The 13,621-nt window shown below is 41.3% G+C and overlaps 1 protein-coding gene across 1 annotated transcript; it reads left to right on the top strand.

Moving 5' to 3' along the window:
* Positions 1–337: 337 nt before the first annotated feature.
* btg2 (B-cell translocation gene 2) lies at positions 338–3,236 on the top strand. Its single transcript, XM_071914802.2, has 2 exons — positions 338–762; positions 1,733–3,236. Exons 1-2 carry the CDS (start codon positions 615–617, stop codon positions 2,104–2,106), a joined length of 522 nt encoding a protein of 173 aa, XP_071770903.1. The 5' UTR covers positions 338–614; the 3' UTR covers positions 2,107–3,236.
* Positions 3,237–13,621: the final 10,385 nt, after the last annotated feature.

The following is a 13,621-nucleotide window of genomic DNA, read 5'->3' as shown; positions in this document are numbered from 1 at the left end:
ATATGATATTATTGTCCATGAATGTTTTGTACATGTTTTGATACACAGCAGCTTTCTGTGGAAGTTTACGGTAAGGGGTGTTTCCGTTGGACTGACGTCATGAACACCGTTGAGCACTGACGTGAATCTCCATATATGGCAGTGAACGGAAGAAACTGTATTTGCGTTTTACACACAAACCCCACCCCTCCAGCGTTTTCCACGACACAAACCAATCACAAGTCAATACGGCTACTAGGGGCGGTTTCGATAAATGTTATTGGTTTCCTTCACCAATCAATCAAGGAAACAATCAAGTGACATCATCCTTTCTGTAGCTCTTGATAAAAGACTCGACAACACTAGCTAATAATCAACTTTGGTCGAAGAGCTCTGCAGGTCGCTTCATGGCAGCGTAAAGATTTCTTTGGAATATATTCGATATAAGGAATTCCATTGTTGGCTGAAGCCGACTTGTTGATATTACTTCTAATTTCCCAAGATTACCGACAATTTTCATCTCTGTGTAAGGCCGTGAATTGGCTGGCTTCACTCCAACCAATTCACTTTGTGTATTTCCTGCCGAAAAAGATTGCTTCAGCTGTGGAGACGACTAACGTTATATTGTGGGCAATATGAACCAAGGATACGGATCAAGAACCGAAATGATGCCAGAAGTAACGGCAGCGGCGACCTTCGTATCCAGACTTTTGAGAACAAGAGGTTGTTTGAACGAACAGCAGCTCCAGGTTTTCAGGGATTGTCTCCAACAGTCATTATCAGGTACGAAAATAATCTGCTTTTGTACGTAATTTAGCTGTAAATTACATGGAAAAGTAACGATTCGTTTTCTGCTAGTCTAGTAACGTTCGACACCAGCTGCTTGCTCATGCTAACAGTTTAGCTAACCCTGTTGTTACAGTCAGCCTTTTGTCTTAGCCCACACATCCAGCCATGCTAACATGCTATTGCTAGCTATTTTTAGTGAGCGTTCGCTCACAACGCTAACTAAAGATAGTCTATTCGACTGGCTGCAGGCAATTATCACTTCTCTTCGCGATATTTTGATGTGTTTACATTTAATTTTAGTCTAGGGTTATGTTCATTTACACTGTTAACCCACAAGGCCAATGTTTATTTATCTGGCTGGTGGTTAGCTTGCTAAGTCTCTCGAGGCTGGTCAGAGCCAAACAAGTCCTGATTTCGTGTGGTGAGGGCGTCACGCCAAACTCCACTCCATGACTTAAGCCATTTTACGAATGGCAGAGAATTGTTCGGCATAGTATAATACACCAAGCAGCAATTAATTTCAATGAAGTCTCAATTTCAAGTTTCCACTGCTCGCTACCGCCCTTTACGATGTATTTTGGATGATGTGAATAACAGGCAAAACGGTTATAAAGTCGACATTTTATTGGCGCAAGTACCGCTTGGTGTATTACCTGCATATAAAATTGAAGAGTAGTTCCAAACTATTCGTAAAATGTTTTAAATCAGGTTCTACCAGCTAACGCTACGTAGCGTTGTTTGCCGATAAGCAGGGTATCATTAAACTACTCCTTTGTCCTGACGTCCTCTCCTTTCAAGAGTTAATGGCACGTAACGGGGCCGAGTACAAAAAAAGCTTTGAACTACCCAAGATTATAAATGTTGTAAATGTAAAGTGCGGTTAATGTAACTTGATAACGGAGGTAAACGAGTTAGTTGCGTCGATTCAACAAGTGGTTTAACTGGCTGTTGTTTACTGTTGCAGAACACTATCAGCACCACTGGTTCCCCGACAGACCGCAGAAAGGCTCCGGCTATCGCTGCATCCGCATTAACCACGAAATGGACCCTCTAATCGGCCGGGCGGCCGGTCGGATCGGACTGACCCCCGACCAGCTTTTCGGACTGCTGCCCCGGGAGCTGACGCTGTGGGTGGATCCCTACGAGGTCTCCTACCGCATCGGGGAGGACGGCTCCATCTGCGTCCTGTATGAGGTTGAGGCTCCCTCCAGCCCCACAGCCTCACCCGTCAGCCTGGCCGACTCGTCTTATAACAACACACTGAACTGTAAGAACCGCTTCCTGATGAGCGGCCGCCGAAGCCCCCCGAAAAACTACCTGATGACCGTGTCCAGCTAGTGCTGCAGGCCGGTTAACACTGCACTGCACCGGGCACCACCAGCAGCTGAAGACGCCTGCGTCTCTGGCCATAGACCACCTACAGTCCTCTCTTTTAGTTTTCTGTTCCGTCACCTATTCATATGAATCTGGGCATTTAAAAAACACTTGTTTGGTGATAGGTCATCGCTTCTGTTGGGTTAGCAGCAATTTTGAATATCGTTTAATTAGCAGCCAGTAAGGCTTACTTTGCACTGCAGGGACTCTGGATATGTACTGTATTGTGTTGTCTCTCCTGTGTCACTCCACAAGCCTGAGCTGCACATAGCCAAAATACTGAGATGCTAATATAATAGTTTCTAATGGTGCAATAGTCATTCCTCATAACACCTTTACATGAATGTAAAAGCAATCAGAACTGGAAAATATTCAGGTACCTATACATTTACCAGATTTATTTTACTAATTATTTGTGTAATCCAATGCACTGCTGGTTTGCTATGGGACCATTGAGCCTACCTGTGCTGTTAGTGAAATGTCTGGCTTCCCACAGAGAGCTGCCTCCTTTCTGTTGTACTGCCTTAAAGCAACAACACTGTGTTAACTATATTGCTGCCAAACATTTTCTCTTCTTAGTTCCTGTTGTGCAATAGTCAGTATTCAGATGAACTTGAATTTGGCAAAATCTCTTTAGCAGTGGGAAATCATTTTTAACTCTTTCAATCCCAGTAGATGGGTGTATTTTTAAAAGAAAGCTTTACTGTTCACATGGTCAAAAGGGGGACAAAGACGAATAGCCTAACTTATGCGAATCTTTTCACTTTGAGGGGTTGCCAGCTTTTGTCCTCCCCCTCCAGGCTCTCTTTAGCGAATAAGCTGTGAGGTGGTTGGTTAGTGATGTTATTACCAGCGTCTGTCTGCGCTGACCTCAGTCGTCCTGTAGCACCCTCTCCTTACGGACTGTTGAGCAGTCCAATTGTTTACTGTTCTAGACAGGGATTTGAAAAGATGTAGAGTTTGTAAGCTATTTGAACCACAGTATGCATTTAATGTACTTTTTTTTTTTTTTTTTTTTAAAGTAAGTCGATCAGACACTTGTACAGTTTTGTGTCACAATTTTTATGACAATAAACCGTATGAAATTGAAATATTTTGTTGGTGGATTTTGTCGTGATTTGTTTTGGGCCAAGTGTTGCATTTGCTTAGTAATGATGTATAAATGCCATGCCGCTATTATCTTCATAAGACAAGTTTGAAAATGTCTGGGGGGTAAATTCCAATTAGTAGTGCTCACCTCTATGTCCAGCATATAAATATTTTTGTAGAAAACTCACCTGGGGACAGCTGTTGGGACTGGGAACACTAATGACTATTTGATGTCACAGAGCTTTTGATGAATACACTAATTGTGCCCCATAAAGTTGTTTCAGGCCACATAACTGGTTAGGGAGTGTCTTCAAGTGTTTGATATGGGCATTGGCAGTTTGGGTTTTATGAAATGTTGACAATGATCTGTGCCTTGTAAGTCTAATGCTGCACTAGGTCCAGCTGTTCCATAGGTTATTGCACAGTCAGTCTTTTTAGGTTAACCTATTATGTTTTTAGGGATTATTATGTACCCAGTCCAATAACTCAGCACTCAGGCATAGATTAGTAACTGTTTTCTAATTTGGGACATAGTCCTGGTGATTCATTACCTGGATGCAAAGAATACTACTGATTGGCCCATAAGGGACTTTACCATAAACCCTCTAAGGCTTAGCCACGCCATTGGTAATAGATGTGAAACTTGTATGTGGACATTCTGAACATTTTTGCCTTTACAACCCATATCTGCTATACATTTTTGGCTGTCATTAGGAATCTTTTTTTAATTTGCACAAAAAGTTCAACTAACTGTAAAATCATAACACAGTTATCAATCCACTTTAAATTCTACAGGTTGGTCAGACACATCATTTTAAAGAGATCCACCAAGCCATATTAGTACTAGTACACTAAGGCTAATCCTTTAACTGGAAGAGGACGAACAGACCTAGTATAGGCAAGTGGATCAAAGAAATGGCATCAAGTATGGCGTTAGAAAAGATAACCCATCTTAAGAGGCAAACACAATATATTTCAAGGAATTTTGAACGCTTTCATGTATTTCCATAAACATGCAGATATTAAAAATATGCTTGCGGATGGGGAAGATTATGATGTTTTGTAATATAAACATGTATTAACAACCTAGAGAATATTGTGAATTATCACCACCTAATCGTAGAGATTTGGTTTATTTTTACTTTTTGTTGCCTCCTTCATTATTTATGTCCTTTGTATGTATTTTGTTCCCCCCTTTTTTTCATGTGGGTGATGTAGGGGGGTTGGGAGTTCTCGGTGTGGGGAGGGGAGGGGAGGGATATAATGTTCAATGCATCATTTGTAATCCTTGTTACTTATTATTGCAAGTCAGAAAAATCAGCCAGTGTGACAGCCGCTGTTTGGGGAGGGGTTTCCCCACCGATGTCTCACTGTAATGCACAAACAGCTGTTGTGTTCATCTGACAGCAGTTGTGCGCTCCACATAACATGCCGGTGCGTGCACTGGACAGAGTCTGTGGAGACTCTCCTCTCTCTCCTCCCTGTGAGGGGGAGGGAAAAAGGCGCTCAGGGTAATGTTGTGAGACCTGAATGAACTCCTAATATTTTTAAGAATGAATGGAGGCTTGGGTCTCAGCACTGCACTGCTTCGATCTCCATTAATAGCCAGACAGCTTGGGTGTGTGTAGTGTTTTGTTGACGTCAAAGCTAGCAATAAGGCTGTCTTGATTGACAGCCATTTCAGAGGTATTTGAGCAATAGGCTCAAACACACAGCACCATCCCACCATGGCTCTATGAGGCTTTATGAGCTCGGCTCTCATAATGGAGGAATCCAGCTGTATACGCAGATAGGCAGCCTGTTGGCTGGGGATTGGCGAGCACTTTTTCCAGTTGATTGCAAATCCCAGGAGGCTGATATGGTTCACTAACTGGGCTGTGTGGGACATAGCCAACTCCACTGTGGGGGCCATTAAGATCAGGTCATCCAGATAGAAAGAAGTATTCTCAGACCCTGCCGGTGGAGTGGCTCCAGACCCGAGAGAGAGTATACACTGTCCCCTGGAAGGCACAACTTAGCAATTTCCTTTGTTTTGGGAGGATAGGCACATGGAAATAGGTCTATTGTTGTGAATCAGTCTCCTGGCTGCACACAGTCCTATAGGTGCTTGGTAGTGTGCATATGCAAAGGTCTCTCCACAATACAGCTGAGAGAGCGCAGATCCAGGATAGGTCTAGGTTCCTACAGTAGAGGAAACTCTAGTGGCTTAGATTCAAAGTCTGCCACAGAAGAGCAGACGCCGAACTCTCAGGAACTGGCTGATGGTACTTAATGCACATTTTAAAGCTAAAGGCTGAAAGCTGTTGGCCAGTCGTCGGTTTCCTATTGATGTACTGAGTTGTTACTCTCTTTTTTATAGTGAGGTCCAGGGAACTCACTTCATGACTGTCATAAGTCATGTCAAATTTGAGACTGTCAGTCAGCTGTCTACACATAAAAAGTATCATCAATAAATCTTTTAAAACTGTTCGGGCATGTCTTCTAAAACATTAAGAGTCCAAAAATTCATTTTTAATGTTTTTGTTAATTTACTGCAAGTTATGGAACACACGTACACTCTAGTCTTGTCTAGTTTATGTATATAGCCCTTTATCAGTCAAGTCTCAAAGGGCTTTACATACCATCATATACATGTCATATAACATACTACACCATACATATATGTACTTTATCATATACATCCTATACTAGGTCATATACATACTTCATATACATTATTTACCACATCATACAAGAGAGAGGGATCTTTAAATTGTGAACTTAAGGCTGGGTCAGAGGAAAGTAGATGCAAGTGCTTAAGTATAATGTTCTTTATGTTATATGATTCATGATCATTGTGCAACTAGAAGCCTCATAGTGTCTCTACTCTCTTGATTGTGTTTCTCGGGGCTTGTGATAATCTACTGTGATATTCTATTTTGATATTCTTGTGTCTATGTAACTTATGTATTGACTCTATTGTGATCTATTGTCTACTTATCCTCAAGATTGTATTCTCTAGACTTTCTCAAAATAGGGTTAGGGTTAATTGTATGACTGCTAAATGTATGAGATGATAAAATGTAAATGATACCAAAATGAACATTTCTTGTGATTCCACACAGGTGGAATTACCGTCTGTGATGAATGAATGGCCCTTTATAGCCTTTATCTGTTCTGTGCACTCTGTGTGGCTACTATTCATATGAATATGAAACTTGCATTGTAGACAGTGTGCAGAAGCTTTTGTCTTTGAACTCATAGTGTGTCTGCACCTGTTGTACTGAGAGTGTGGTAGCCTCCTGTACTCAAAGCAATGCTCACAAAAAAAATCCCCCAACACAGACAGGGTTAGCTGCCCTCACCGGCCTAATTCAGAGGAAGGGGGCATCTGGTGTTTGGAGGAGGGGGCATCCTGGCTCCCCCCTCCCTCTCTATAGTTTCCACACCATCTGTCTCTAGTCTCTTGTTCGCCCCGCCTCTTTCTCCCACACAAACATACACACCCTGTCCCTCCCTCTCTCTCTCTCTCTCTATGCCTTTTCTTTTCACGCAGCAACAAGTGAGGTGAATTATGTTGCTGTTGCTGTGGGATGAGAGAGACAGGGGGAAAACAGTGACAAAAAGAGACAGAGAGAAGACGGGGGCAGTTGTTATTTGAGGTGGATGGGCGAATCAATGTAATTCATGTCTGTAGTGGAGTCACTGACATTACAACGCACTAGAAAAATGACATTGAGAAAAGAAACCTACAGCTAGAAAAGCTGTAAAAGCTAGATCTCCAAAATGTCAACTTTTCAGGAACTTAGAAAAACAGCCTTGTTTTCATAATACGATACAACACAATATAATGTAATATAACCTCAAGCTGCTATGATAACTCTGCAGAGTAATGAGGAGCTATGGAGCCCAGGTTTCACTTTAGACACTTTAGACTAAAACATTACAACAGGGTGTCTTTGGCTTTTTTCGAATGGAAACCAAATAAGAACCGTAAAGAATGTTGCGAGCCCTTTATTCAAACTCTCTGTTTCTGTTCTCTGGTTCTGTTCAATGCCATTCAAACTCTCAGTCTCAGTCCTCCAACAAGAGAGTGGTGCGGTTTGCTATAGGAGCGAGAACGTAATCCAAATTAACTACAGGAAATGACCCCAAAATGCAAGGAGACAGATGCTGACACCTGATAGCCAGCAGTTCCTCATGCTTGGAAAGCCTAGCATAACAAAACTCTGGACTGATGCTCATATTCAGCTATTTCTTAACTGGTATGAACACTAGAGAAGAAGAGCGCAGGCCAAGTCCATCATGCTGAGCTGAAGTTACAGGGACTGGAATCAGATTTGTTTTGACACTGATATCCAGTATCTTTAAGTTTGACCATTTTCATACTAATATAAAACTCCATTGAAACCCAGATTAATGACATTCCTTTGGGGTTAGAAGCTCTTTAAGGCACAGTGACCCCCCACCCCACCCCCGCTCACCTATTCAATGCTAGGGAAACTCTGGGATACATTAAGGAGAGAAAAGGAAGGCTTGGATGGTATCAGGTTGCGTGTGTGTGTGTGTGTGTGTGTCCTCTGAGTCAACGGAAGAGGTTGGAGAGACTCTATTGTACCGTGGAATTCGTGACTACTAAAATAGCTACTGTCACATCTGATAGATAAGTGAAAATTCTATTCACTATATAGAATAACAATTAAAAAAACGTAACTATAATGACATACTGTCCACATTGTTATTCTTCATTCAGTATCGCTATCTATTTCTCTTTCCTGTGACAGCAATCAATACATTTTGCTACAAAAATTACAACCTGACTCTCATAAATAGGAACTTTTTGCACACGGCACACCCTCTCTCTCTGTCTGTCTGTCTCTCTCTCTCTCTCTCTCTCTCTCTCTCTCTCTGACTGACTGGGGAACAAAAACAAACTCTGCCTCTGTTCGATGAGAGAAACCAGTCAAGTTCTATTCAGTTGAATGTTTTCTCTGCAATTACAATTATTAAACGCTATTATTTGTGCTTTGACACAAATATGTCTGCATACAATAATTTCAGTCAGATGTCCAAAAAAAAACGGACCCAAGATGAAGAGTTGAAGACGTTTCGGCACTCATCGGTGTTTCATCTCTGTTGGTGATTCGCACCGTGAAGTCGTTGAGGTCACATGACTGCCATGTGAGAGGCGTTGGGTGTGAATAGGTGTGAAACCCTGCAGTGTCCCTATGGTGACACCCCTCCTCCAGGCTGTGAATGGGAGTAAACTGCCGTGTTGGTGAAATGCAGAGGTAAAGACGACAGCGTTGTATGTAGCAGACAAGTGATGTTGACTTGTCTTACTGCACTGGCAGATAATTTTGACCAGTTTCAACAAATTTGACTTTTTTTCAGCATAATGTAATTTGTTTCAGGACATTTACTTGGTAAAAGTTAAATTGTCTTGGAGAAAGTTTCTTGTTTCAAGATTTTCTTCATTGTTTTATGATGATTTCTTGAAAGAATTGGCATATTGGCATGTATCAAGTGAAATTTATTGAAACCAGCAAGATTATCTACCCGTGCAGTGAGATGATTTGACTAAAAACATAATGAAATAAGCTTGATAGGTCTGGAAACAAGATAAAATCCATGAGTCTATGAGTTGCTTCGCATCTAAAAAGTTTCCAGTGTGGACTCCCTTATAATAAGGTATGGACAGTAACACATGATCACCATGCCCAGCTGAAGCCCACGTAGTCCCTGCTACTCCAGTGTGTCTGAAAGCAACCAGTGGTTGTATTATTGTCTGCAGGGCAATCCCACACCCCTCTTTCCTCCCCCTGGTTTTCCCAGCCAGCCGCGCTCAGTGGGGGTGGGGGTGGGGGTGGTTAAAGGGCCTTTGAGACTGAATGAGCCACCTTTGACCTCAAGGCAGCTGCTGGGGCTGTCAAAACTGTTTATAGACGGGCCTGCCCACTGATTGGTCGGCAGGGCCAGCACTGTATCCAGGCAGGTTTCACCTCCTTCTCCACAACAAAGTGAAACTTGATTTGGGCTCCGGCACCGACAGCCAGAAAAACCTAGTGGAAAGGAGGGCTGTTTGTTTTGGATAATGTGTGCTCTCTGGTGCCCATTCATTCACCAGGCTGAGACCATACTGTATAATCACAGCCATCCACCCGAGGCCTTTGAAATGCAACTTTTATTTTGACTTGTGAACTCTTGGGAATAAAATCTGTCTGCGCTCTAAGAAAGAAACAAAGCTGGACCTCACAAACAAAAACTCATCTCTGCCTTTTGATTGATTTTGCTGTCACTGGTCATGCCTTCATTTTGTCAATTCAATTCTATTAAATTCAATTCAATCCAGCTTTATTGGCATTTGTGTTGCCAAAGCATGAAAAACACTTGCACATGATCAGAAAACAGAGCAAATGTAACACAACAAAGAGTAGAAATCAAACAATACAACAGCTATACCAAGAAAATATAAAGGTAAAAGCTATGATTCATCATAGAATGTTTAATATTCTACAGTTCTACAGTAATTTACATGGACATACAGCCTTATAATGTAAGACATGGACATAATATAACGCCCACACTTGCACTTTTTTTTGCAGTAAGTTTAATATCAAACCATTTTTTGTTCATTTCTGACAACAATCTTTCTTCAGATCCTACAGAATTAACTGCACTTGTTTTTTCTTTCGTTAGTGACGCCTGCACTGAGTGAACCAAACAATGGCTTTTGGTTGGACTCAGCCTCAGTAACCAGTGTCAATATTTCTGTAAAATAGTTCTGTGATTTCGTGATCAAAGTGTGCATAGCGGCGGAATTGTGTCATGTTTACTCTCAACTTTTCTGGAGATATTTTGACAAACCCTATTTGGACTCATTGTTAGCAGCAAGAGGCTTAGCAACAGAGCTCACCGTTTCACCCAACAGCTGACTCGGGAGTCAATATTGTCTGTGGGTCCAAGTACTACAGGTATGTAAGAGACAAATTATATATAGGTCCAGAATCACTGACTTATCCCTTAAGGACATCCTTGATCAAGGATGGTCACTCCCTATCTGATCTTTGTAAAATAGACCAACAAGAGCCATATCATCTGCATACTTACAGTACTGTGCAAAAGTCTTAGGCACCCTAGATTTTTTATTTAGATGTTTATTTGTTTTCTGCATTAGTGTGTCAGGAGACTGCTCTTTATAGTAAATTTTTTGATATTTAGAAACTTTTCACACAGTACTGTACACTTTACAAGTGTACAGTACTGTTGTGAAGTTCGTATATATAGAAAATAGCACAGGTGATAAAACATACATACTTAAAAACAACCACATCAGAGAGCATTCCATTATAACTTACTCTCTGTGGGCGATCAGTTAAAAAGTCCTTAATCCAGTGTACCAAACAACTGTTGACATTCAGGTCCAGCAGCCGCTGCAGCAGTGTGTGAATTTGCATTGTATTAAAGCTTAACTAAAATCAATGAGGGTTAGGGTTAGATGATATAGCGCAGTTTCAGAACTCCGCCCTGCAGCCCATCAGGACTTTATGGGGTGTAATGTGTGAGGGGCAACGGCCCACCTCCTCCTCTGATATCTACAGGACCTTTAGGAATGTTGTCACAAAAACCTGTGCTCATATTCTCAGCAGAATCAAAACATCCATGCAACACATTATGATCATTAACAGTCGCAGGACTTTCCAGAATAGTATTTCTTTGTTTTGTAGGGCCCCTTCCCATCATGGAGTTCAGTCCCTCCCATGTTTATCTTGGGTTCCCAGTGCAAAACCTTTCCTTATTCTCAAAATTACCATTAGGGCACATCTCTTTTGTCACCCATCGCTTATTGTTAGGGAACATCTAGTACCTACAACAGTCTGCTCACAGAACTGGATATATGATGTGATGCAGTCCTTTAATTCATGTGGGTCCACACATGAGTCAAAATGTGCAAAAAGTTAGGGGGGTTTGTGATAATAGTGCTTGTAGTACACTTATGATGCCTCATATAAGCAGCACGTAAACTAAATTGTTACCTGATATTAAATTGAGCGCGTTCACATGAAAGAGGCGGGGTTTGTAACAAATAGCCAATCGCATGCAACATGGACAGATCCAGATCAGCTGATTTAGGATAAAATTAGATGAAAGTGTTGATCCCCATGAGGAAATTAAGTTGTTGCAGTGGCAAAAGTAGTAGTAGATTCAGTGGGGACATGGATATAGAATATAAGCACACAACTACAATATAAAAAGAAGCAATAGAAATAGTAGAAAATAACAATCAAATAATGAAAGCCATAGACTATAAATTGGCCAGAGGATACCAATCAACGACCATCATTGACATCATGTGCAGCAAGTCCTGCTGCCAACAACACTAATGCTATGGAAATTTCCACCGTGAATAAGGTGGTATGAGAAATATCCTTGGCTTGTATAAAAAGTTCTAATTTAAGTACTAATGACTAATCATTTTTAGTATAGTGTTAAATGACTGATATTAACTATTCACATATAAACCTGATTAAGATATCTGACCTACAACATTTTTAGGCTACTAGTAGTTTTTCATTACACACTAACTCACTCTTTTAATTAGCACTAGTCTCTCATCCAATTCCACTAGGTATTATTCAGTATACTAGTGAATAGAGAATAGTAGTTTTACTGTATTTACAGTTTTTATTGCATTTGATACTACCAACATTTTTTTCTACACTTACATGCTCTCTTTAACCTGCTCTGATATTCTTCCCTCTTTCCTTATTCGTCTCCCATCTTCCACTTCATTTCACCTACAGCTGTTCCTCCTCCTCCCTGCAGCTGGTTGGTGCCTGCCGGTGCTGATGCCACAGCCTCTCAGCCAATCGGGCACTGTTGTTGAGGGAGAAAGGGGGGTTTGGGGTGTTAGCGGTTCAGCTGGTGGTCTCGGTGGTTGATGGCAGGCGGCTGGGATCTGATAACCGAAGTGAGCTTTCTGATCGATTCCTTCGAGGGCCGAGGGAGCGAGTCAACAACGATGTAGACTCCAGGAGCGCATCTTACCCAGAATTCATTGTGATCGTTCGTCATCTCCTGCGCACGACCCACCGTGGCAGAACAAGTGATATGAAAGTGTAAGTAAACTAACAATATTTTGAGGATTTAGACTTAGTTATGGACTTTTCCATGACTTTCCTTAACTAAGTTGGAGTGCTCCCATGACCTGAAGCTTCTCTTCCTTCCTGTTTTGTTAATGTTTTTTTTTCCAGTCTGAAAGCCATCTACATCATTTTCAGTCCTAATGTTTTTCTCTCCTGCCATTCATTCTCCATCACTCTCTATCACTGGAACCCAGACACAAGTTCAGGTAGACTGAAAAAGGGGAAAACTCTCATTCCTTCTCTGCAAATGTCCCTTCTACACTTTCGTCAACTTCTACTGTTCTCAACCTTCATCTACTAGCGTCTACGGAACGCCAGTGTTTCCCCTATATGCGAAATATGACTGCTGCTGCTGAATTATTATTTCTTTTACGAGAGGAGAGAGGAGAGGAGAGGAGAGGGCTCCGTCTTATCTCTTTAGAAACTAACGTTATATTATTTTGCGCTACGGACGCTTCATATCCAGGTCAATTCACACACCTGTGAGTAAAGCATATAAACGAGAAACTTTGCGCTTACCTGATAATGTCAGCACAACGATTATAACAACAAGCACCGGGTATATGTCAACAATGAAGCAAGCAATGCTGATCACGGATTCAGGATTATCATTCGTCGAAGGGAAAATGGTCCTGCAACTTCACGTGAGTTTCGCACAGTAACGTTACAGCAAACGCAATCATTTGATAGGAATACGCAAGGAAACACATATCTGTGAAATAAACAACATTTGGAAGATCCATCTTGATACAAAGATAGTAGGTATTCCACATGCACCGATTGTTTTCTTCTTCCTGGAGGCGGGCCTTACTATGCGCGAGGGCCACCGTGACGCGTGAAAGCTGTCAATCTCAAAGACAACTGACAGATTCCCTCACAGAGGTATTAACGTTACAGATTATTTGGATAGGATTCCCTTAAAGAAACGTCATAAATGTAAGTTATTTTATCATTGAAAATGTCATTACATTTAAGTAAATTAACACTGTTTGATAATACAACAGTGTGGTGATGCAAGTTAATTCTGGAAAAAAGGACAGTTAAGAATGAATAATTGGAAGAATGAATGTCAGCTAGCTAGCCGGCTTTTTTGTGCGCTTTGCGAGCACACAAACATTTTTTTGTGCAAAAACATTTTTTTACCTCCGCTGCTACAACTCCATCCTAGGGGAAACACTGAATGCTCTAGTGACCTTTGACTTTTGATTGATAAAGCTGATATTCAATATCTTTAAATTTGACCGCTTTCATGGTAAAGAGTATTC

This window comes from Centroberyx gerrardi, chromosome 5 (assembly GCF_048128805.1).
Source record: "Centroberyx gerrardi isolate f3 chromosome 5, fCenGer3.hap1.cur.20231027, whole genome shotgun sequence".
In the NCBI taxonomy this organism is placed as follows: Eukaryota; Metazoa; Chordata; class Actinopteri; order Beryciformes; family Berycidae; genus Centroberyx; species Centroberyx gerrardi.
The sequence above is the reverse complement of the archived record's forward strand: the minus strand, read 5'-3'. Positions and strand labels throughout refer to the sequence as shown.